This window comes from Melanotaenia boesemani, chromosome 10, assembly GCF_017639745.1.
Source record: "Melanotaenia boesemani isolate fMelBoe1 chromosome 10, fMelBoe1.pri, whole genome shotgun sequence".
Lineage (NCBI taxonomy): Eukaryota > Metazoa > Chordata > Actinopteri > Atheriniformes > Melanotaeniidae > Melanotaenia > Melanotaenia boesemani.
Genome location: NC_055691.1, coordinates 25938741 through 25965155, shown reverse-complemented (window position 1 = coordinate 25965155; position 26415 = coordinate 25938741). Strand labels below are relative to the sequence as shown.

Here is a 26415-nt window from a genome sequence, read left to right as displayed (position 1 = left end):
CATCTAATCATGGTCATGATCAGGTTTAATTTAGACAGAAAACGTGGCACTTCGATTTAATTTTAACCATACCTGCACAATTAAGGATAAGAAAATGTTTTTAATGCCACGCCATCATAAAGTAATTGTTTTATTTGATTCTAGATTAAATATTAATTATTCTCATTTTTAACATGAAAGATCTCTTAATGGTGGCATAGTATTTGATGTCGTATTTCTACTAATTGAATTAAATCTAGTCAAAGAGTAAAAATATTTGTCTTGGGGGCTTTTGAACCCTAAAGCTCTGATTACTTATGCATCCTGTTTAATGAAAAGAATATATCTTGATTCATTAATTATTAAGGAGAGGAGAAAAATACTATGAGTACTCATTAATCTAAGAGAAATAATGTCTCTTTGTTAGACAGGGCAGCGTGGCAACAATTCTTCTATTAGAAACTCCGAAGTCTCATGGATCCATCAAACATGATAATGTAACCATGCAGCATGTTTAAATAGGACATTTTGTTGCTAAAGAGATGATGGGAACAGATGGCCAAACCTGTGCCTTTCACTTCTGTTTCTATTTGGCAATTAAAAGTTTCTGGATGTTTTTCTCCCCCCCGAAGTACAGATTGCAAACATGACAAGAGGTCAAATATCTGCAAGGGAAAAAGGAGTGGAACAACTGTTCCACCAAGCTGCTTTGGCCACAGCTGGTGTACGCACAGGCGAGTATTCACCTGAACGAGGACCGGTAATCACCCCACACCAAAGTGAATAATTAGTGTAATAATTACCCGGCTTAGAATGAATCTACGAGCTGCCCTCTCTCATAGTGCCATCAAGAATAACAGGTGCTGAAAGTGCCTTGAAGGGACAGAGATTAAAAATTATTTCGTTATCCTGGGTCTCCTTCAGGCACAACTATCTTGTGTTTTATCCTGTCATCCACAGCGAGGGTCATGTGGCGGGCTCATTTTCCTCCGGCTTGGCAGTTTTGGGAGCCAGGCATTTGACAGAGAGTGAACGTTGTTTAATCTGGGAGTGTGAGCCGTCCTTGAGCTTCCTGGACTCTCCATGTCCACATAACCTCCAGCCACATGGAGGTAGGTTGCACCAGTGGTTATTATTAGCTGCCATTATTAGATGCCTTTGCTTATAACAAGAGCTGAAATATCATTGAGAAATAGTATTAATTTTTGAATTCACTGGAATTTTCCATCAACAAAATCGAGATAACCATAAAATTTATTCAGCTTTTTGATTTAAAAAGTGGACACAACCTGTCTGATTTCTATTTTAGCTTAATGGATTTGTTCTCTTGGTTTTGACTTAAGCAATGAAGCAAGTGAGCCTAAGGGTGTTTGTTCATGTAAGAATTACTTAAAGACTTGTCAAGATGCCACAACTCGTGCTTCAGCTCCCAGGCTCTTTCTGTGTTGGTTATTCTGACTTCCTGTGTGTTTTTGAAATTGCTACAGCAGGTGCAACACATATTAGACCCGGCGAATTAAATATTTGTTTCTAATGCTTAACAAAGTGTATTTAGTCTTTTTATCAAAGGAAAACTGGGGAAGTCTCAGAAGTATTGAGCAGAAAAGCTATCATTATACATCTAACAACACTAACGCTGAAATTAATATTCTTGTGTTACACAAAAGGATCCAGCTGCGTAAATAACTGTTTGGATGGGTTTCCTCAATGTTACCATTCAGCAGTGGCTAGAATATGTGAATGTCTATGCAAAATCAAGATGAATGTGCAGTTAAAAGAGACATTGGTTGATTATAGTATCAGTATGACATGCACCACTTTATCTTTTGCCCTGCTCTGTTGTCTTATAATGTTATATCATTAGTTTCCCTGACAATGATTTAGCATTCAGCCATCTACCCCATTGACCTGTACTGTGTTTAAATGTAACCTTCTTTTTGCCCTACCCATCATTTGTCACCTCTATGCTGTCAAATATGTACAAATTGGACACAACCTGCCATGGCCATTTGACAGCAAGATACAGAGGGGCTGAGAAGCAGAAGCAGGGCAATCAGCTGCATCTATTACATTTACATGGTCTGGGAAGGTTAGCGAGTTGTTCCTGAAAGATTACCGCCTCTAATTTCTTTGGGGAGGGTGGGACCTTGGTTCTGCTGCCAAGCCTGCTTTTCAGGTCAGGGCTCCCTGAATGGTAACTAAGACCCAGGAGCAGGTCAGCAAGCAGGCTAAGGGACCAGAGGAAAACCTGGTCCTGCTCTTGCACTGGCGGGAAGTCGTGCAGAAAGTTGCCATCCATCTTTGGCAGAGTCCTAATGACCCATTCTAGGTGAGGTCTGTGGTTAGGAAGCCTGTCCAGGTAGCACCCCAGTGGTGCATCCCCTCTGCTAAGTACAACACCAATTCTGAAATCTCTGCCAGCTAAAAGACAGACTCGCTTACTCTAAAAAAAAATCTCCTGTATTTCCTCAGTAGGAGGCAGAAGTGTTTGATGTCTTCGTCAACCTTTAGGTTGTCTTCTTCAAGCTATGCTGCAAGACATTTTCACATGCTGCTACAAAGATGCTTTCTGCTTTCAGCTTTTTTCCCCTCAACTTTCACTTTGATCTAAAATATTAAACTATTTCAGCTCAATCTCCAACTGTGATGAGCTCTGCAGCTGTTGTTCCAGTTGCTGCTTCCTTTTGTTTTAGAGTGCTATAGAGGATCCCCGTGTAGCAGGCAGCCAAACGCATAAAGTACTCAAGTAAAATATATCTTATAAAGCTTTTTAAAATGTTGGCCTTATTGACAATGCAAATGGAAATCATCACTGGAAACAACACTGATTTCTTTCACCTTGAATAAACTAATCTTCTTATACTGTATACGTTACTGTACTTCATAATATGCACATGCAACAAAGCTTAATATGATTTTGAACAAGCTCTAACTAGACTAAGCTCCAGCTAATTCCATGTAGTGTTTGCAGTGAATAAACAAAGCATTTACAGCATAATCCCATTTAATCTTCATTAGCATTAATACTAGTGTGCTAAAGAAGTGTACTTTGTCTGTACCTGTAGAGACTTTTTATGATTCATATCCATACAGAGAAAGCTATGCTCAGTTGCACATCACAATAAACATCAGTGCTTACACAGTGTACAGTATAGGCCATATACCACCTATAATGAAAATGTCACCATAAACATTTACATAGCATTCTGACACCTTGTACCACAAGGAGTACAAATTGTATATCATATCTATTTAATGTTCATGAGTTACATCAACAACACATCTGTTTATTTCAATGATAAACAATGTGTGTTGATATGTAATAATTAAAAGAAAGAGATATTATTTGTCATGGCTAGATGTCATTATCAATTCAGTCCTGTGTTTTTTCATCAAATCATACAATTCAATATCCAATTTATGATTTACTTTGTTGTTTGTTAATAAAGCAAAGGATTGACGTGGTGGAGCATTTCATGGAAGTTAATTATGCTGTCTTGTATTCTCAAATGTTATTGGCAAAAGTACAATAAGAGCATAAAAGTTCCAATTCAGCTATCTGCCCACCCCCCACCCCCCGACCTCTGTAGATGTGTTAGTCCTACAACATATCTTTCTTTGTTCATCAGATCCTGATTTTTTTATCTTCAGAAGTAGAGAATAATTTAATTTCATGTTGTTGAAATAGGAGTTACTTCAAATGTGTAAATGGTCTGTGTATGGAGGACTAAAAATACATTGAAGTCTCATAACATGTTAGATTTCTACTGAAAGAATGCCTCAATTTTTTCACCTGTCTCCACTGAGTTGTGTTGTAAAGCTGTTTTTTTTTATGCCTTTCAGAAGTAAATGATGCTTGAACAGCAGAGAGATCGCTCAGTGTTAACCATATGGTTTCGTGCAAAAGGTCACCAGTGTTTCTGAGGGTTAATACCAAATGCCCGAAAACAGACAAGAGGGACCCATGCATATTAATGACAGTATGAATTCCCTTGTGCAAAGAAGATTGGGTAGATGATTTTTCTTTTTTTGGACATATGTGAATGTTCTGTGTTCTCAGTCACAAACAATGAATGGGTGCTTTATCTATACTAATTACCTTACAGTTATTTCAATCAGCTCTCATGCTACATGATAGACTTTTTTTTGTTTTTTAACTCACACATTAGGTTTACTTATTCAAATATCACAAAAGTGACAATAAAACGTGTATAATATTTATTATTTATTTTTTTCTCCATTGCTGACATCTTTTAACATTGACAGTGAGTGGGGTCCCCTCAATCACAACAAGAAATATTGGCTTTTGATAGAAAAATTAAACCAGATGGATGCTGAAGGCCATTAAAACACTGTGCAGGAAACATGAAACCTTTTAAGAGAGAACAGTTTCCCCATAGTTCTGCAACAACGACCAAAACAACTATCTCTTTATGTGGGAATTAGCAAACAGTTATCATTTCTATGATATAAAAGGCTCGGTGCCAACATGCACTGAAATAATAAAATATTGAAATGTCTATGAAACATAAATGTGAGTTCTTGCTACATCTGTCTCTTGCTAATTGAGTTGCTACCAAGAATGTTAGTACTCTGGAGAATAATTTGTCAGTGCAAAACATCGAATGGACCAATTTATTGGTTGCTGCAGGCTGTAAAGTTCCAACAGTCTTTGATCAACCTTTTTAGGTCAGTATCTCTCGAAATACAGAGAGGAGAATTACACAGCAGAGAAAATATTTCATCTTTTTAAAAGACAAGGAAAAGGATTTTTGTAGTTCTACTGTTTGGCTGTAATTGTGAATAAATTCTTTAGAGGGCTTGAAGCCAGAAAATAAGGGGGGGGTTGTACGCAATGTTTATTGTTTTGTGTAGATGGTAGCTTAAACATTTATTGTAAAACAGAGGCAACAAGAGTAATTATAAGTTGTTTTTTTTATCATCACACACTGGATGAAAGATGTATGCGCTGACAGACACCGATAAGATTTTCTGACAGGATAAATTAAAATTGTTTTTGTGTTGGCTGAGGGATTGATCAGTCTTTGACTTTGAGATTTTGTTGGCATTTTGACAATGCATGTAGTAACCATTGTTTGATATCTAAGTCAAGTGTCAAAATTTTATTTTGCCTCAACAATAAGTCACAGAATTAGTGTGTTGGGCTTTTAAGGCAACTGTCTTTAGCGAATTTGATTGTATGGGAAATTTATTATTATTATATACACTGCTTTACCTTAATGTATAACATATTACATTAAATATTAACTCTGGCCAGTGTTAATTTACTTAACCTACATTTTTTTCACAAGCATTAAAAGGTAAATGTTATTTCAACGGAGTGTATATTTAGTACAAAATAACATAACAATACCTAAAATTACTTCTAATTTATTCTGAAAATTGGAATGTGTTTAGTTTGAACAGAATGTGATCATAAAAGCTATGTGTATCATACGATGTCTGCTCTGAGAAAACTTCTCATGGGATGGTGATGTGACTCAGTAATTCTACATCTTTGCATCCCCATAAGGCAAACTGAAGTAACTAGCTGAATTCTCAGAAATGGAAGATTGCATAACCATTTCCCATATCTATAGCTGAATGGTCTCGGAGTGGGTAAAAGGTTCTGAGAGCATCCAATAAACACGTCAGTAATAATATATAAAGGCAGTAAAGAATACACTTATTAAAATTATGGTTAATTTATATGAATATTATTCTGTGTGGCCTGCTGGGAACAGACAATAATATAATCTGTCATGAAGCTTCTTCTGTATGACGTGACAGTTGAACAAAATGCACATTTATATTTTGTATATTTTTTATCCCACATGTTTACTGACCAAAACACCATTTTGTTTTTTGCTTGTCCTGGACAGACTTAACACAATGTTTACAATTTGTGAAAACACTGCTTTAGCATCTAGCACTCTGGGACCTGTTAAAGTGTCAACAGATAACAAATTTAACACCAAATGTTGAAGTCCATACTATCTGTATGGTGGCAACATTTCTAAGCAACATCTAAGTAACTCAAACTCTATTAATGTGGTATTTGCTCTAATGATGTGCCATTTTAAATACAAGGCAATGTATTGTGCTCACAGGAGTGCGGACGGTCTTCATATTAACAAGCAGATTTTGTGATTATAAAGGCCAAGAGTCTATATGCTGTTCACAATCTTATTCCATTCATTATACCAATGCTGGTCCCTTGGACACAGGGCTGAAAAATGTAGCAATGCTAGCTTTAAAAAGGCATTTTGAGTGGTACATTTAATGTAAAATGCTGAATTGCTTTATTTAATCGGTATATTGTAAATTAGTTAGTGGAGATATATTCTCCTGTGTCCCCTCAGAAATGCTGTCTCAACAGCATGCTGCTGCTTTGTTGGTCTGCGCCCATGAGAATCTAAATGTAAATTTATTAATATTTGGTTAATTGTAAAGACATACTGTGCAGCCAGTTAAAACATTATAGATATTCTACTCTGCAGTTTTGGTACAAATAATCAAATACTATTTAAAGTAATTTGGCAACAAGTACTAGATGCATCAGCAACAGCAATAATCTAATCACAAATTAAAAAAAATCAAATCCCTATTTAAAAAAAAACCTTGTGGGATCATCAAACTGAGAAAAAGTCAGAATTATCCCTTAATTCTGGCATAATAAACTAAAACATGTTTGCTTGAAATATATCCACACTCCATAATAGTGAGGTCATGCAATTCATTTTTACTAAAAAATGTTTCAACAAGGCCCTCAAGATAAGTTATCAGGTTGTGCAGCTCAATACATCATTAGCTCGCACATGTACGGCGTCTCAGAGGACCTTTAATTTGAGTAGGGAAAGCCTGTTCCTTCGCTATGAGGTTAAAGAGTGGGTGACAAGTGAAGAAAATCACAGCGGAATGCATTAATTAGGTAGACCTAAAAGCATATTTATCAAAGGCTAAGCCATATGGGAATTATCTTAGAAAGGATCTAATAAAGACAAGACAGGTTAATAGAATAAAAGGCCTTGAATAAAATGTGTGCTTATACATAAAATATCAACCGGATCTCACATGTAAACGAATTATTAGGATGTACAGATTAAATGTTACGGTGAGCTGACTCTTAGCAACTGAGATGACCTTCATGTGGTTTGACAGTGACAATTGGCTTCACTCTGATTAAAATGTCAAAGCCTTTGACTTCATTCATCTTGGTAAGATTCCACATGAAATTATCCAATATTTACTCAGAGTAAAAAGACTGATTACATGAACATGAATATGCTGATATCAAAAATAAATATTTAATGAACTCCCATAATCAGACAACAGTGGTCCAGAGTGGAAATAAACAGCCCAGTGAATCTGGCTGAATCATCTAAATGGTGTCAGTCACACTCCGTTCCCGGGCTGTGAGGACTTACGGTCCCTCAGTGGCGATTGAGACAGACAGGGCTGATTGAGAGAGCTTATCTTTATGGTGGAGCCATGGAATTGTTAACAGGATGTGATGGCTTGCGTCCGCCGAGCTGGGCTGGGAAATAAAGCTGCTGGGCTCCGGCTGCCTTGCCATCATTCACAGAGGTAATGATCTCTGTCTGGCTCAGAAGTAAGTAATAGTCTGCTCACAGGTTAGTAAGGGCATGACACAGCATTGATGGCAAAGTTGAACTTGAACCAGTAAAAACTAGTCAGAATGTTGCTACCTTTGTAGTAAATATTATTAAGAAGATTAATGAGGATTCAAATATGCTGTAAAACCTAAGGTTCATTAAGTTCACATAAGAGATGAATGCCCTTCATTTCTGCTCATGGATTCATTTTTAGCAGCTACTTCATGATCCAGGAATTTTGCAGCTGTTTTTATTTATTGATTTATATGATAACTTTCACAAAATTGTTCACTTGTGTTTTCATTACATGATGCTGTTGTTGTACCGGATCTGTGTTCAGAGTACGCAGTCAAAAGATCTAGCTCCACTCAATTATCTTCAGGATGATAATTAATCAATTCAGTATGCACATCCAAGTCTCAGAGGCGTCTTTGAGATAATTGTTCTCATTGACTTGAATAATTATTTGTTTGCTGATTTAATTATTTTCGCATTTGGAAAACAAATGAACGTGTGTTGCTAGACACTCCAGTATTTTTTCTTCTGTCACTAGAAGGTGAAAATGCACAAAATGAACTGTACATGTGGGTTACAGACTAGAACACTAATGTTATGATAACTTCTTTTTGCAAAATGTCTCTTGAGAAATTAACTGTAATCTGGTTCAGAATTTATGTCATTATGTTTTCTCTTCAAAACCCTTAACCTCAGTGTGAAGAGGGTCAATAAAACATGAATTGTTTCTGCCTTGTGGCATCAATACAAACTACACTGAATCAAAGGCTAATATTTCTCAGATAGGAGGTTAGCTCCGGGTTACAGACTCTGTGTCCTCATTTTATGACTGGCATGGTGAAAACAATTGTTGGAGTCCTCAATTCACACCATTACAAGTATGAGCAAAACCTTGCGGCTACTGCAGTATCTAGCAGAAATTATAAGAGCCAATTTAATGGTACTCACTACTATTTATCATGCTGTTTTAAATGTTTTGCTCATTTGTTTCCATTAAATATTTCATCTTCCCTTAAATATTCATTTAACTTCCTCTTTAAATTTTTCACCAGTCTCTTTGCAGTCGCTATCTTCTTGCCTCCCTTTTAGGCTTTGCAATCATAAATAATTATTCATCTACACCCAAAAAGAGATTGCATAAAACATGCACATGAATCCTTTTTGTCTTTTCTCATTAGTGATATACTTCGGGTAGCCTAAATACTTCCCGCTACCCCATTTATGGAAATTGGTTGAAAGATCTTCTTAATGACTCTGCTTCACATATAAGATGCAGCATCTGTTTCTGATACTATAATGCAACCTCGTTTTTATGATGAAATTTGAGGTCTGCTCAAGATCTTTTAAAATGGAAAAATATCCAGATGCATCCTGAATCAGACAATTATGGCTCAAATCAATTCACGGAGTACTGTGGTCCTTCTGTGTATGCAATAATGCATGTTTTGTCTTGGCTTAATTTTTATAAAGAACAAGACTATCCAACACGACAAAGCATCATTACATGATTTCTCTTCAGCTGAATAAAAAAAAAAAAATTAAAATCACATTGAAAATCACATTTTTATTTTTTTGTTTATTTATTTATTTGTGCACATCTTTTAGCTAAGATCTTTTAACTGTTGTTATTTATGCGTATGGTATAATATCGTTGAATAGAAATTTCTTGGCAAAAGAAGCAACGTTTTCTTTATTTCTTAGGCAATTTCATGACTCATTAGCATACAGCACCACGATGGAAAGTGGAATGGAAGCATAAACTCTCAATTCGCCTGGATAATCCCTTTGTGATGAGGCCTAATGATCCAGCAGAGTAAATAGCAATGTGTTAATTAGAAATAACTGAATTATCTAGAAAGCATTAACCAGGCCACATCACTGTATTCCAACCAAACTATATTAGAGTATTTGCTTTTCTTTCTTTACTAAGGTCTGTAAATAAAAAAGGCACTTTGGATTGTCCCCAGATATCAAAGTTGATTAATCTTATCAGAAATTCTTAATAATATAATCATACCTAAGGGATATCTGTAACCATGTCATTCTGAGAAATTAAAAACAATTTTAAGTAATTGTTCCTGAATTATAAAGGAGACATGATAGCATATCATTGCTACAATTAGACAAAACTGGAAATGTAAATTAAATTTTGTAAAGGTTCTTGTAAATGTTAGAACAGTTGTGAGATTTCCCTAAAAAAACAACATACTTTTAGCTTTCACTAGCGTTATGGCAGATATGTATCCGAGGTGTTTCCAAAGAAGCGTTTAAGTGAGCTTTTGCCGCCACCTAGTGAAAAAGACTGGTCACTTCAGGTAAAAATAAGGCTGTGATCAGTGCAGCTGGTCCAGAATCAAATTGAATTTTTAATGGGGGAAAGAAATACAATTAAGAACTCATTTCTAATATTACACCATTAAGCACATGAAAATGTTTTGTTCTACAATGAGGGATTGCAGATTTGTGAAAAGATTCAATCTGTGCCATTTATCTTAAACTGGAGTGGACAGTACAAAATAAATATATCCGAAGCCTGTATTTTGTTTCATGAGTTCTACTTGCATTGTGGTACTCATTTTTATGTATTTGGTAACACAGTATAACTTAAGGCAGCAAACATAAAATAAAACTGTCTGCAGTTCAGAATTTATTGTCAAACTTTTATATGTTCCAAATATTTATCTCACTGGACAAATGTTCTTGTTCCATAAAGACAAAAAGTATGTTGTTTAATCAACATAATCATATTCAACACAATTATCTGATTTTAGGATTGTAACCTTAATTTTTGCAATTCCAGTAAATTGATTGTAAATAAGAAACAAACAAACAAAAACCATAATTATTTAAGTTGTTCTGGCCTTGTTTATTAGTTACAGATTTTCTAAAAATGTATTAAACCAGGAAAGTTATAACTCTTGACATCTAATTTTTTAAAGGTGCCCTGGCCTAGATGTTTAACACCTTATCCCAGAAACATATAGCCTTTAGAATTATGACAAAACAGAGACATAATGAGAGCTGTGCTCTAAGATGACCACATAGATAAAACGCCAACACACATAGCAGCCAAATTATGCCACATAATACCTGAAAGTTAAACAAACTGGTTACAAAGCAAACAACCAATAACACAAAACCACTTAAACTAATTACATGGGGGGAAACAAAAACAACAAAAAATACCATTATGAGACTAAATAACAAATAACAAATAGTCTATAAAGATGAGCAAAATGGTAGACATGAGCAGTGACAAAAACAACCAAAGCTGGGGCACAAAACAACCACAAACAGATGTAAAACAATTTTAACATCCATAATGCGGTGGGAAATGACCACAAAGTGACACACCAAGCTGTAAGATGTATGGGATACACACACCAACCACAAACTGTATCTGTGTGGACAGGTTGTTTTGCGTCTTTTTTTAGCCGGAGTTTAAGGGGAGGGGCGGGGGGTCTCTTTCATACGTTTATGTCCAAGGACAGTTTTTTTTTTTTTTTTTTTTTCATAAACTGCCTATGCTCATTCTTTATACTTGTGGCGATGGATGACATGAAGCCTTGAAAAGTTAAATTAAAACATTTACTGACTTTATATTTAAATCAATGGGCAATCCTAATGTGTCGTTGCTGTCGGACTTCCCACATTCACATTAACGGAAGAACACTTTTTGCCACTAGGCATGGCTATTGGCTAAATTAGCCTGCTTTAGCCGTAAAGCTAGCATGACAAATGTTTGTTACGTTAGCATGAGAGGAGGAGTGAGCTGTGACTTGAAGGAAGGAAGGGAACTGATAAGTGGGTTCACTGCGCACCATTGCATATGAAGAGCTAGCACACTTTTGGACTCCCAACTTCACACTGTGACGCATTTAGAGAAGGTGACTAAATCTGAGCACCCAATGTGATATTTGACACTTTTTGGCTTTTCAGATATGCTGTTAGTTAGCATAGCTATGTGTTAGCGACACGGCTTTTGGCTAGCAGTACTGCAGGCGAGCGCTAGTCCACTAGCTTCAAACTTCTGAAGCAATTGTGTAAGTCCGATTTAGCTAGCTGAACAATTTAGGAAACCAGTTGACCATTTTTAAAAGAGCTCTGTCACTAATTCGCTCCAGCAACAGGGTGAGCGGAGAATAAAGTTATGGCATCGGATGTGGTAGGAAGTGAAGCGGTTTTGGAGGGTGTAGGTGAAAGTAATTTGAACAATAGCAGCGAAGATTTTGTCACACCCAGCAGGAATCGTGAAACATTGGAAAACAGACAGGCTTCTAGTCCCTCATCTTCCGGAGTGTCGGGAGAAGGTGATGACGAGGATTTAAACGAACTTCAGATCAGCACAGCTTCTACAGTCGAAAATGGCGAAGAGGCATTTGAAGAAAGTCCAACCAAAACAAGAAGTATGCCTCCAGGAAGGACAACTCCAGACAACGTGCAGAAGCCGTCGGGTGGAAGAAGCTCTACCCCTGTCAGCCTCCCACAGCCACATTCCCCACCTGGACCCATTGGAAGGTATGCGTTTTTGGTGATTGGCGTTTATGTTGATTACTTAAAAACAAAAGGTACTTAAAATCCATCCATCCTTGCAGTGCGAAGGAGAGATACCGCAGGTCTTTCCTCCCTGCTGCTGTCAGACTTTACAGTGAACACATGCAAACTGTGTTTACACATTTATAATGTCCAAATTAAAGCATCAAATGTTTGAAGAATGAATGTTCACTTTTTGGTTCTGGTTTTATACTCGATATACTCACCCTGTTAGGTCTGTGCTGTTCCCTGATGTCTGAATAAAGTCTGAATGTTCAGATTTCCCTCCAAATTAACACTGTTTCTAATAAACAAGACTAAAAAAAAAAGAACAATCAGACAGCAGGAATAAGAGCCCTGTGACATTCTGGGGGGCTCCAAGTTATTGTTTTGGTCCCGGCTTCATTTGGCTTCACACTGGTTTCACAATCACATTTCCATTCATTCAACCAACATTTATACACACCCTACCAGTTCAAAGTTTGAACATATTTTCCAGTTTAGTTTCATGGGGAAGTGTGTCCATACTTTTGACTCGTGTGTGTATGGAATATATAAAACCACTGGTTATGGATCAAATGACTAATTTAAGTAAATCTGATACCTATTAACATATGATTTCAGATTGTTTAATACCCATTAAACATTAGGCAAGCTCATCAACATTTTGTAATTTTTTTTTTTTTTTTTTTTTGACATGCATTTATAAAGGTTTGAGTTAAACTGCATTGCTCCGGCATTGTAGATTTGGGGGAAAAAATGTGTTTTTATTGTTTTATTTTATTTTTTGTTTGTTTTTCCATGATCTGTCAGTCTAGATTAGCCTTTGCCAAATATGGGCGTTTGATGTACAGCAAGTTAGTACTGGAGTAGTGCAATTATTCTGGCAATGCAATTTTATTTATTTATTTTTTTTTTGTTTTGTTTTTTGTTTTTATTGAACTTAAATCAAAATCTTGCCACTGGTGAGGAAAAAAAGAAAAGATTACATAGAAAGAAAAGATAGTACACACAAGACTCCCCTCCACCCACATTTCTTTTCAACATAACCTGTTTCACAATCAGTTAAAGGTGAGTGTTGTATGTTGGATCTAGACTTGCCCACAGACAAAACCATTGGTCCATTATTTAAGTCAGTTAAACACCATCATAACAGACGGTTGATCATCACAACATTGTACATCACTGCAACCGTAAAATTACATCTTCCCCTGAACATACACAGTGCAATGCTTCTCTATAGAACGACCAGCTATTTTATTGACATGACGTAAAGTTAAACTTGAAGATCGCATAATGAACTCTTTACTCACCCACAGACAAGGTGAAAAAGACAAAATGATTGTTTTTTTTGATGGTAAACAGAACCATGCTGAGGAGATAACTCACCTGCTTTCATTCAGATTCTTGGAGCAGTTCGTACTCGATTGCATTGCTCTGCTATAAACGATGAAGCTTAATAATGAAACAAAAAAACAATATCATGATAAAGATAGGAAGACAAAAAAATAAACATATTGAAGATGGAAATCTTATCAGAGAAATACAGTATTTAAAGGATGTTGACAAAAACATGATGCAGGAAAACTAATGATTAAAGAAAAGATTAGCCTTTTCTTTGAGGTGCATCATTATTCAACTCTGTGAAGCGCAATGTTTTCAAAATGTTTTTTTTTTTTTTTTTTAGCCTAGGCCTACTTCAACATTACGGTTTCCCTCTGGGAATAATTAAGTATTTTTCATTTAATTACACTTGTCTTTTCTGATTGACTTCTTAATGGAGCTAATTCCATTTATTTAGTCAGTGCACCTGGATTGCAATTATTCCCTTCCAGGAAACCACATTGCTGTTGTAGTTGGATTTCCATTGCTATGCAGGGATTAGCACTCTGTATAAGAAGACAAACTGATTTGTTATATACAAAAACCTCAAAATGTCAGTGTGTAAAAGCACAAATACAGTTGTGGATTAGTGCATCAAAAGGAGCTCTGTGTAGCAGCGATACAGATACCATGGTCAGCATTAGTTAGTAGTCTTGTGGTTTATAAACTAAGCTTGTAAGCTTTTCAAGAAACCAGTGACCTGATTATGAGTCCAGCTACAAGCTGAAACCCTCAAGATTCTTGAACATGAGATTTGAGTTTTGCCCACTGTAATCTGTATAATGTTTGACAGCACACAGCATCTATCAGCTGGTACAAAGATGATGTGGTTTGTCATATTAAATTTTATAACACATGCTAAAAGAATCGGGTGAAAGTATTGAATGTGTTTTGCAATGAGAATGATAGATAAACTTGTAAATGTTCACTGGGACTGTCATATTCTGCTAAAAGAACGTTGTAATACATCATGCACATCAGTATAAGGGCATATAAATGATATGTAAGTAGTCTTACTTGATTTTCTTGATTATAATCAGAATAAAAATAAAAATTGTGAAAGTAAAATGGCAGTAGACATGCAGAGTTTGTAATCATCAATGGTCCACAGCACATTTAAACGTGTCAGAAAATCTAGTGACTTTTTTGTATACAAGGATGATACCGAAAGCCGTTTGGGGATGTCCTTCACCAAGAACCAATAGACAAACATTTTACCAGTAAAAATGCAGCATTTGGTCTACCTTGTCCCCAAATACTTATTAAGAAAAGAAAACATGATAAATCATATAGGTAAACTCCCCTCGGTACCAGCTTTAAGGACTGAAATCATTTGCAGTCATCACATTGTTTTGTTTTATATTCTTAAATGTATAGAAATGGTATTTGATGCTTGGATATTAACACACAAATATTGTTCTGGTATTTTAGCAGATCAGTTGATCTTCAACATTACTCCAGTAACCATATTATGCTTGTACAAATCACCACTGAAAGATAACTAATCATGTGCTTTATTTGTACCACTCAGTTCCTGATGTTTACAAATATGCAGCATAAAAGGACCTTTTTTTTAAAGTTTGAAACTAATATCTGTGAAAAATTAATCCCTGTTTTTGTGCTTCTTTTTCTCAGCCTAGAGCGGCAAGAGTCAGTAGCCACAACAGAAGCCCGTTTGAGAATGGAAGGAGTTGAACTTAAGGAAGAGTGGCAAGATGAGGATTTTCCACGGTACTGGATTACACATGCGTTATAATTTTGTTACACGTTTTGTGTTTTCTAAAGTTTATGAACTCTACACGTACTGAAGGCAACATTACTCTCCGATCAAACATTAGGCCCCTCCCAGAAGAAGAGGAGCTTGATGATGATCTTTTTGCTGGAACCACTGAGGGGGGAGAACCTGGTAATCAATACATTAGTTTCACACTTCTACACTGTACATCATGGCTTCTATTGAGGGGGTTATTAAAGAATAATAAAGATAATATTTATCTTTATCCATGTTGGCACATTTCTAAAGTTTAGTCAAAACTCAGATGATAACTTGGTAGTCGGAGTAGGTAGTAGGTAGTGTTTGCTGAGTTTCAGTGGAGTGATAGTTGAATAAAAACACTAAAAGTAGCACTTGATTTGTGACTGAGATTACTGAAGCGTCATATTAAATTTGACTAATCTTCAAGATTTTTTTCTACAACCTCAGAATAACTGAATGATTTGCCATCTGTCCTAGACTATGCGATGAACCATGGCAAGAGGGTGAAGAAAAAACTTGCTGCACCTGAAATTAGTCTTACACTTGACCGAAGTGAAGGTTCTGTTTTCTCTGATGAGCTGGAGGAAAGTACAGAGCTGGATCTTGATGACATGGACACACCCTCTGACAGCAATGAGTTTGAATGGGAAGGTAAGGGATTTGTGTATTTTGAAAACAGTGAAATAAACTTGGGTTTAGCACTTAAATGTAATCTTTTAACTATGTTTGTTTTAGTAAATCTTGTTAATATAGAGTTTTAAACTTCATATTAAGATAATGAAGATGGTAAGTACTAAGAAACTTTCAGGCTGGATGCATTTATGAGTAGAGCCAGACCGATTGATAGGACGATTATAGCCCTTTTCATAATAACCAAAATCGTCCAGAGTTTTGCAGATTAAACGCCAATATATTCTTAATTTATCATAAAAAAGTAAATGCTGTCAAGTGTAGGAATTGTTCAGAATGTCATTGCGACTTTTTTCCACTAGATGGAGCTCTGACTCCATTCAATCCTCAGTCCTCACCACTGTCAGTAGCTGCTGCTGCAGCTACAGCCAAGCAGCACTACACAGTACTACGACAGTACATTCATAACGACGACACTCAACATGTCTCCAGTTTCAGTTTAACTGTTTGCCGTGTGTGATTATAGTGTCCTGTGCTTCGTCGCGTCGGTCTTACTTTACGTTGCATTGCTAAAGTTGTGCTAACCTAGCTTCCTGTCTGATTATGTTAGCAATAACACATTATGCCAATCCAGCATAGCGTTAGCTAACAGCTTAAAAGCCTGTAAGTAAACTTGACAAAACTTCACAATGCCAATTTAAAAATAAATAAAACACTTTTTTTTTTTTTTTTTCCAATTAATCGGCCGATTTATCAGTTTATCGGAATTATTTTCTGCCAAATATCGGAATCGGCATTGGCTTAAAAGAATCCATATCGGTCGGGCTCTATTTATGAGTGGACGTGCAAGGAATGTAATGGCCAGCTTTTAGAAGAGAAGCAGGCTGGTCTTTTATATCCTGGTCCGTGTCCCCATGGACATTTTCTTTCCTAAATTTGACAGGTTTGCTATGGCCGTTTAGTGCCTCAAGTATGTTTAAAATCTGTTTTGTTGTTTTTGTGTTTCCACTCTGCTGCCTTCCTCTTTTTTACTTGGAAGAATTGTTTCCCTTGTCTGCCTGGGAACAGGCTACAAGCCAGCAACAGGTTTCTCACTTCCTTGTGGTAAGGTCTCATGAACAACCCCATTTTTTCCCCCATGCAAACCACAAGTAAATCAACCTCTTTTATGCTGATCGTGACTTCAGTTTTTCAAACAAATTTTTTTTCCTCACGTTATACTTCCTTCCATTTTCACTTCATATTTTGCTTGTGTAAATTTTCGTTGCTTAATTTTATTTCATTTTTTTTAAATGGCATTCCAGTTTATCATCCTGGAATTGGTTTTAGTAACAGATATTAACCAGTTTATCATTTGTGCTGTATTATAGAGTATTATAGTTATTCAGTGCATATAATTTACATACTGTGGAAAACTGAATAAAATGGAATTAGAAAACATATCACTACTGTAACGTAATGACTTCGTTGCAACTGCTCAGCCCAGTTGGAGATAAAGGAAAATGTAGTCATTTATCCAAGACGTATATTTGGCTTTTTGAATTTTCCTTCAGATTTTTTTAAAGAAGAAAAGGCATTTCACTATCATTCCTTTTGTAAATTATACAAATATGCTTCTCATGGGAAAACATTTATAAGTCTGCCAGTTTGATCCAGTTCCACTGTTTAATTCACTATGAATCTGCTTGTTGCATGCTTTTTTCTACATGATCATTCAAATTCTTTGCTTGACGGCATAACACTTTTACACATCATGCACCTCGTATTTTTGCAAAAGATGCATAGACGTCCTTGGGGATCTTAGAAGAGGTGTGTGTATTAAAGGAAATCTTTCTGTGACACATTTTCATTTTCTTACTGTATGCTATGACAAGGCAGGGTTTCTTTCTCTTTCTCTCTCCATTAAGATGGACATGTTTTTCTTAAAACTGTGATGTTGATAAATCAGAGAAAAAGCATGATGTCCATAGACAAAAGATTAAAACCAATAAGTTGTCTGGTGCTCGTGATTAAAAAGTTTAAATATAAACAGCTGAGTAATTTTGAAGCTTTGTCATATTTGATCAGAATCTATGTGATTTGGATAACACCCCCAAGCATTGTGTTCAGGTTGTTGACTTAAAATGCTCTTTTTCCTTTAGATGATCTTCCTAAGCCAAAAACTACAGAACTACTGCAAAAAGGCGTGGAGTCAGTTCAGGAATATTCAGCTGCAGAGGAGAGGGATGAAGGTCGACGCTGGAGGGTGTTTCATATTGGAGATCAGGATCACAGAGTGGATATGAAGGCCATTGAACCTTACAAGAGAGTTATCAGCCATGGAGGTTAGTGCCGTTACATTACAGTGGAAAAAAAAAAAAAACAAATCCTTAATATATAAACAAAGTCTATGTTTACGCACATTTACGGACCAAAATGTGAAATTGAACTCAGAAAATGTGACACTGCTCGGCAAATAATTTAATTTTAAAAAACGAATAGGAGTCTCCGCTTACTGTCTGGCTCCAGTGCTGCTTGCTCAAGAGTAGCCACATAGAGGTGGCAGAGCGGAGTAAAGCTTTTTGCATACCTCACGAGAAGCAAGATCTTTGTTCTTGTTTTCGTGGCCAACAGAACAAGTATGAAGTTTGTTTTGGTCCGCTTAATTCATACTCCATGAGAAGCTTTGAAAGGACTAAGAAAATAACTGGGTTTTGTTGCTGCTGAACCCTTCTGTGAGCATGGTGTTAAGTTCACCTTGGGTAGCAGCATCCATATAAATGCAGCCAGACCAGGTTCAATCCCGACATCTCCCTGACCCACTTTCTCATCAGTCTGCAGGACAATAAAGGAACTAGAGCCCACACAACGTTAAATGTAAAAACAAATACTAGTTTATGGAACACACACCTCACATACGTTTTTTTTTTTTTTTTTTTTCTCATTTTATTATTGGATGTCATGATGACGTCACGACTAATTGACTTTGAAAGGCCCGAATAGTCGACTTCAAATATTCCCTAAAATGCCCATCCCTAGTATGTATGTATGCATGCATGCATGTCTTTTGTAAATCTCAGTCTTTCTCCACAGGTTACTATGGAGATGGTTTGAATGCCATAATTGTGTTTGCTGTGTGCTTTATGCCTGAGAGCAGTCAACCAAATTACAGATACATCATGGACAATTTATTCAAGTGAGTCTCTACTTAGAATTGCTTTGGCCTCTTAAACATGTTTAAAATTTAGAGCTGTCACTAATAAAGGATTCCTGTTGCAGGTACGTCATTGGCACACTGGAGCTCTTGGTTGCTGAGAACTATATGATTGTGTATTTAAATGGGGCAACTTCTCGGAAAAAGATGCCAACTGTTGGTTGGCTCAGAAGGTGTTATCAGCAGATTGATAGGAGGTGAGTCCAAGTGGTTATAATCTAGGCCGGATTTGGTTCATTTCAAATGAGTGACTACATGTTCACATTCTGTTCGTGCAGGTTACGGAAGAACTTAAAGTCTTTAATAATTGTTCACCCTTCTTGGTTTATTCGCACCCTGCTGGCACTTACAAAACCTTTCATAAGGTATCTGTAACATTGAAGACACTAAATCCAGTGAAATGGTGAATACAAGATGTTTTTAGGAAATTTTCTTAACTCTTCTGCTTCTTCTTACAGCTCCAAATTTAGTCAGAAAATCAAGTATGTGTTCAGCTTGACAGACCTTGCCGAACTTGTTCCAATGGAGTATGTATCCATACCAGATTGTATCAAACAGTAAGTATGTTTACACATCAACAATGTATTTTTTTACCTCCAGTAGGCGGACAGGGGGTCAGGGGATTCCTAACGGGAAAGCCAAGTTAACCGCTGTTCAACAACAGACAATAAAAAGAGCAAATTTTTGTCTTTTAAAACAACGGTTCCCAGCCTGAAAACCTCAAAGGGGTTTCTGCAGTTAGTTGGCAGAAGAGTGTCCAGCAGAGGTTATGAGCCAGAAATATCCTTGCCTTCTCTTCGCATCACAGTCATGTCAGCCATATGCACGCTGCCATCGTACGCGAAGCAGCACGTGGAAAGAATGCAAGAATATTTATACTGTCATGACAATCTACACTTACTATGAGGCTAGAACAACTATTTAGAAGTCACAGCCAACACAGATCACGTCTCTTCTCCTGGCGCATGGCATTTCCTCACCTGCTGCCGGTGCCTTTCTCTCTTTTTTTTTTTTTTTTGTTCCTCCCCAGCTTTGTGCTGCAGTCACTTCTAGACTTCAAAAATAAAACCAGATGGTTTAGAACTCTTGAGTTTTTACTCTTCTTAAACTCTTTTATTTGACTTTATAGATCCGTGGAAGGTAACTGTTGTCTAAAAGATGGATGGATCAGCTGTTGTGTGAAATCATTCCGCCATCAGAGGTCTGAAAGCGCTGATGGCATACAAGATTATTTCATAACAAATATGTTTTCATTTAGTGCACTCAGTAAAGTGCGCTAAGTTTAAAACTTACCATTGTTTTAAAGCTAATGTAGCAGGATTTCCACCAGCACTCTGCTAGTGGGGCAGGAGTAATGCATGCTCTGCTTGTGACTGCAGCGTCTCCAAAAACACAGAGCTGCCTGTGGACGCCTTTCTGTAAATCATACTGATACACACCCATGTATCGGCCGATATTAGTACAAACCGCAAATATTGATCCTTAATTTTAACACTTGTATGCTTTGTCAAAAAAAAAAAGAAAGTATTCATAGACATGGCCTTTTAAGGCCACAACTTGTGCATCCAATCAACCATGTTGTTTTTTTTACAATTATAAGGGACAGAGGTTTGGAACCACTGTTTTAAAACAACCAATATTTTAAAAATAAATTGATGATAATTCGACTGAATGCTATATTATGGACTATTAGGTCAGCAATGCAGCGTGGATGTTCTTTGATTAAGAAATATCTATCTGATACGTAAAACACTCTTTGTATTCTTAAGAACTTCACACAGCCCCACTTAAAAAATCCCCTTATAAAGGAAAATTCTTATAATTTTCACTTGGGAATCTTCTCCATACTGCCAGACACTGTCAGTAACTACCCGACTGTGTCAGTTCAAACATTTTCACCTTGTCCTGTATATTTGTCCCACAATGCTTCTGATTGGAAGTTGAAGATAATGGTGTTCTTACTCAGTTATTATTTACATGTTGTCATTTCCCTGTCAATTATATAAGTTCATATAAGAACTATGGTTGAGAATTCCTGATAAATATGTCGGCACTGCGATAGTTGGGGAAAAATGTTGCTCAATAATCAGGTACTTATCACTAGAAACAGAGAATTTGAAAAAGGATCGCACGCTCCAGTGCCTCATGTATTTATTTTTAATTCAATTAGATCAATGTGTTAAGGCAAAAACCTCTTAACATTTACATACTTTTCCTTTGTGGCCAGTTCAGTCTAAGTATCAATGGTACCTCACTGAGTTTGCCCAGTGCAACTTCTCTCAAAGCTTCAATTTTCGCAAGCAGGAAACTTTTTTTCTGTATCACTGGTGCATCTGCACAGCACCTATTTGGTGTTATTGTCATGCTTAATAGTTATTATGATACCGGGCAAGATGGGGAGTGCACGGATCAAAGTTCATTATTATTAAAAACCCTGTGTAATAAGTGTCAACATTATTAAAAGTAATTTAATATAGAAGGCTTCATCTTACAAACTGTTGTTTAGAAATACATTCTTCATTTTTCTAGCGTTAATTTTTACTGATAGGCATAACTATTGACGTCATGCTGCAAAATTATTCATGCTGTCTTCCTCCTTTATGTGGCTTAACATGTGGCAGATCTTTAGTCGTCACTGTAGTTAAAAACACTGCACAAAAACTCAACCTGACCCAGTAAAACCCAGAAAATGTTCTGCTCTTTTGGATTTGTGGTTGCTGTTGGCTGTGTATTCTTCTCTGCTTAAACCAGTCTCCCTGCCCCCTCCTAAGGTTTGACGCCGAAAAAAATAGGAAAAGCCATAAAAGGTACATGCACTTTCACCAAGGGTCAGTCTCTGCATCTTTTGCATTTTATAAAACTAACGATGAAATGATCAAGTGGCTTACAAAACTGCACCAAGACACCTATTTATTTATTTTAATGTTGTATATTTAGTTTTTGATGATTTTGTGTCATCTTCTGGTCAAAACTGACATCTTTTCTCCACAAAAACTCAACCTATTTTTCTCAGCTGATTTGGAAATTCCTTTTTAAAATGAATACCCTGACTGGCTATTTGGTTAACAACAATAGGTGGCTTGGTGATTGCTTTAACAAACTAAATTTCTTGTCTGAGCCAATTTTGTGACAATGACATTCTCTTTGTGTCCCATAGGGATAACAGCTATTTGTACATTTTATGCAGAGTTCTTCGTACTTGTTTCACCTTCAGATTTCATTAGTGGAGGGAAAGTTTTCCTTCTTAGTGATGCTATGTGTCAACAACTTTAAATAGTTTAGCTGAAGCTGATTCTGTGATAGTGGGGGGTTGATGATGGCACTTTTCCTGTTAAACACAGGTTTAGAGTTTAATGCAGCTGATGTTTGGTAAGGTTTTCATATTATTTTCAGTGAATGGGGTGAAACGTCATTACAAGGAAGGACCTTGTCCTCATCACTGTGGTGTGTGGTTGCATTGCTGCACATTAACCATGTCCTCACGCGGTTGTCCTCAGTAGCTGGCCCTCACTGAACACCCAGCTTGTTCTCTCTCACAGCTCTTTGCATGACTCATTGCACTCCCTGTCCCCACTGATTTTTTTTTTTTAGTAACTGCAAGAGACTTTTGTCAGCCTTTCTTACGCAGACAGAGATATACAAGTCATTACTGATAAGTAATGAGTGTGTAGTTGCTGAGGTGATTAGCTAAGAGTTCATTAGAATGGTCTAATAATCATGACATTGTAGAGGACCCACAGGGCCTCAGAGGAGTTTCTTTGTTGTCAGGTTACTCCAGAGTGGTTTCCCTAATAAGGTGTGAGAGCTTATAGGTTTATCCACAAATTTGCAAAACAAAATAACTAAAACTGTACAAGCTGACAACTCTCTATAATTCACAAAGAGAGAGAAAGATTTTTTTTACTTTTTTTTGTAGAGCTGAGTAAAAAACAGGTTTTAATTGATTCAAATTAAATTAATCTAAGACTGATTCATAAAACTTGAAAGGAAGCCTGTGTTGCTTCTGTCCATAATCAGCTTCTCTTGTTGAGATAATTCCACATTCATATTTTAAAATAGCACTCATAATAACTGTTTCTGGACACCTAGACAAACTTCATAAATCTGGAGGATAAATAGTTTTGGTGGATTATGTTAGCAGCTATGGCAAGGGTGCCCAAAATCAGTTTCTCTCGACAAATAATACAGAATTTGGATTTTTTTTTTTTTATTCACAATTGGATTACATTCACTTGTAAACTGCTGTGTTTAGCAGCTTATTACCTCTCACATTAGCTGCTAACGCTAAAACCACCATGTTTAACAAACACAGAATGTTTGGAAAATTACAGGAAGTGACTTCAACACTGGACGCCAAAATTAATAATTATTAACTATTACATGTAGACAATGATCTTTCGAATATTGTATTTCAGAAGTGCATGTAGACACGTTATAACCAGATTATTACAATTATATAATAACTCCCAGATATCTGATTTTGATGGTCATGTAAATGGGCTCAGTGTGTTATAAAAATGGGTATCTGAGAATATCTGTTAATAAATTAATATCAAATCAAATAAAATAAAATCAGGCAGATGTGAAACAAATCGCTTCAGGAAATTGGTGGTTATTCCCAGCACAAATTACAAAATACCGCTCTTAGTGTGTGCAGCAGGTGATGGAAGGATTTTGACGGCAGATTGTACAGATAGTTTTGTGGGCTTCTGTACTACATTCTGAATTATTAACTAGTACATTTTCAAGAAAAGAAACAATATTATAATAATTATAATGCTGGTGGTGTTATTCATACCAACCAAGAATTTTCAGAGGTTATGGTAACAAGTATGGCTTAACTGAAAGCCAGCCTACATTACATTGTAAGAGGTATTTGGGGGAAAAGGGGGAAAAGTGAGTTTGAGGTTGACTAAAATTGTTTTCATTCTTTATAAAGAAATATTCTTGCCCCACAAAAAAAATGTTTCTTTGTGAAGGGAATGATTACATTTCAGGATGTGATAACATGCGTGTTAGTGGGCCAGCATAGTGAGTTGATCCTCTATCATTGATCCTATCAATGTGATTTTCATGCCATTCCCAGTCACACAAATGTCCCATGACCACCGAATCTGTCTGCAGGATCGACCAGGAAATGCACGGCAAAGTGGAGGTTGCAGCTGCTGCTGTTCCAGAGTGACACATTCACTGCACGACTTGGAAAAGAACAATGTCAAATGTTTAGAACTGCAAGCAACTCTTCTGTTCACGTGGGCCGATGTGACTGGAGACTGTTGCATCTGGAAAGTGCCTTTTTGAAACTATGCTACCTGTTACATAGTCAAACTTTTTGCTGTATGTTTTTTCCAAACAGCTTAATCCACAGTATTCTTTCCACATGCTGTCTGAAATGTTTTTAATCCTTTTTATTTACTCCTGAATATCATGTCAGACTTGGCTTATTGGTGTACCTTAGTTACTGTTGTATCTACACTTTATTTAACGCACTCCGTTATAAGTGGTCGATGCATGTTTTGCTTTATTACATTTAAATATATATATATTTATATTCAAAAGGTGTCAAAGGAGATAATATATTTTTATGATCTGATTTTAAACTGCATTTTAGGTGTCTGATCCACTGAGTATCATTTCACAGAAAGTCTTGATGGCACTATTTTCACTGTTCACTGCTGATGTTTTCTGGTGCAATCCTGCCTGGGGGAAATAAAAGCTTTATTTTGTTGTCCCTCACTTGAATTTGCCCTCCGACTGATTGCGACTCATCATTCTTGAAAGCATTCTGAATCTAAAGATGTAGGTCTTGTCATTCCAAGTAAAGCCGTGTATCCACACTGTTTGCATGTTTTTATTTCTTGTTTGTGCTACAGTGATAAAGTAGCACTGACTTTAGTATAAACAAGTACATCTTTCACATTGCAAGTCACTTCATTACAATGAGCTACATTCTTCCATTAAGACTCCAAAGTAATTGTAAAAGATAGAAATTAATATATTGACAATATTGTTGAGACATTTCAGGGGATTATTATAAATAAATTGGTTTCCAAAATATTCACCTGGGTTGAAGTAGCAGTTAATATGTTTCAGCTTCAAAGCATTTCAAGTTTTACAAAGTATTTAAATATTTTGACAGTGGGTCATGGCCTAAAGCTTTAAAATGCAAAACTGCCTCCAAACACCTGATTGCAACATCATCAATTTCAGGATCAGACTTGTTTGCAAAGAGTTGGTGTTGTTCTAGGAGCCATGGTAGGTCACCAGCCCCGTACACACAGATGGCCCTTCTGTGTTCCCCAATGACCCAGGAACAGAGGGCATCCTCTGTAAAGTAGCCCACATGTGCTCATCAGGGCTGTACGTGTCCTTCTCCCACTCCATGAAATTCTGAATGTCTTCGTTTTGCATCACATGCTCCACAAATGCTCTTGTGACCACAAAGTAGGCATTTCCCGAGAACATGGGGCTGCTAATAGGTGGAGGCGTCTTCATGATACCTGTCTGGATGATATTGTCTGTAACATTGTAATGATACTGCCATCTGGTTTTCTTGTAGTCGTTGGTGGCTTCAGTTTCCATGCTGTTTCTCCCGATGAGAGCTTTCAGTGCCGTCACCATCTCTCTGTTTGTTTTGATGGGGAAGTCTGCCCCACAGGTATTGAGCAGGTACTTCCAGTCGACATGAGAGTTCAGCAGGTCTTTCATGCAGTTCAGATCTGCCTGTACTCTGGACCACGAGGCATATACAACTCTTTCTAGTTTACTAGCTATGAAAACATTGGGAAAGCAAGAAATAATTCCCTTCACAGCCTTCTGAAATTCTGGAGAGGATTTTTGGTCCACATGTATGCAGTAGATATTCTGTGGAGCATAAACAGCTCGTAGGAGTCGCTCAAACATCTCAATCTTCTCATGGATGACCATGGAGTAGGCAATAGGAAAATTATTTTCCTCCTCACTAAGAGGCTTTGTAATAAAACTTCTCTCTTTAATGTAAACCGGACAGTCCTTTGTTGCATTAATGTAGAATTCCTCAGATAAAATTGTTTGCTTCCTCCTGGATCCAAGAAGCATTTTCAATTCAATTTTCTTGACATGTACATCTCCACTGATGACAGCCAAACAGCCAGGCAGGTCAGTCCAAAACTGCTTCGGTATTGTGAGATCTGAGAATGATTTTCTTTTAGAAATAGTTTCCCAAAAAACAAAAGACAAGCACAGTGCTAGGATGAGAAAGATGGTCATCACCAACATCTGCCTCATGATGAACATTGGAGAAGCCATTTTCCAGTCTGAGGAGAGAACAA

General features: G+C 36.7%; 2 protein-coding genes across 6 annotated transcripts; one reads left to right on the top strand and one right to left on the bottom strand.

Moving 5' to 3' along the window:
* The first annotated feature begins 11151 nt into the window (after positions 1 to 11151).
* bnip2 (BCL2 interacting protein 2) lies at positions 11152 to 24942 on the top strand. 5 transcript variants are annotated; one of them, XM_041997315.1, is made up of 12 exons: positions 11153 to 11414; positions 11856 to 12128; positions 15162 to 15257; positions 15365 to 15432; positions 15760 to 15933; positions 18054 to 18236; positions 18985 to 19087; positions 19171 to 19302; positions 19384 to 19470; positions 19564 to 19662; positions 21877 to 21933; positions 24230 to 24942. In XM_041997315.1, the coding sequence occupies exons 2-12, from the start codon at positions 12019 to 12021 to the stop codon at positions 24285 to 24287; spliced, it is 1167 nt and encodes a 388-aa protein (XP_041853249.1). In that variant the 5' UTR covers positions 11153 to 11414; positions 11856 to 12018; the 3' UTR covers positions 24288 to 24942. The 5 variants fall into 5 exon arrangements, with proteins under 5 accessions (XP_041853246.1, XP_041853249.1, XP_041853248.1 ...); XM_041997314.1 differs by having other exon boundaries at positions 11153 to 11497; XM_041997312.1 differs by having other exon boundaries at positions 11152 to 12128; positions 21877 to 21912.
* A 275-nt stretch (positions 24943 to 25217) lies between these two features.
* On the bottom strand, positions 25218 to 26182 carry LOC121648122 (beta-1,3-galactosyl-O-glycosyl-glycoprotein beta-1,6-N-acetylglucosaminyltransferase 3-like). The gene is given in 2 exon segments (XM_041998071.1): positions 25218 to 25396; positions 25399 to 26182. Coding segments are annotated over 2 exon segments (963 nt in total).
* Between the last annotated feature and the right edge of the window lie 233 nt (positions 26183 to 26415).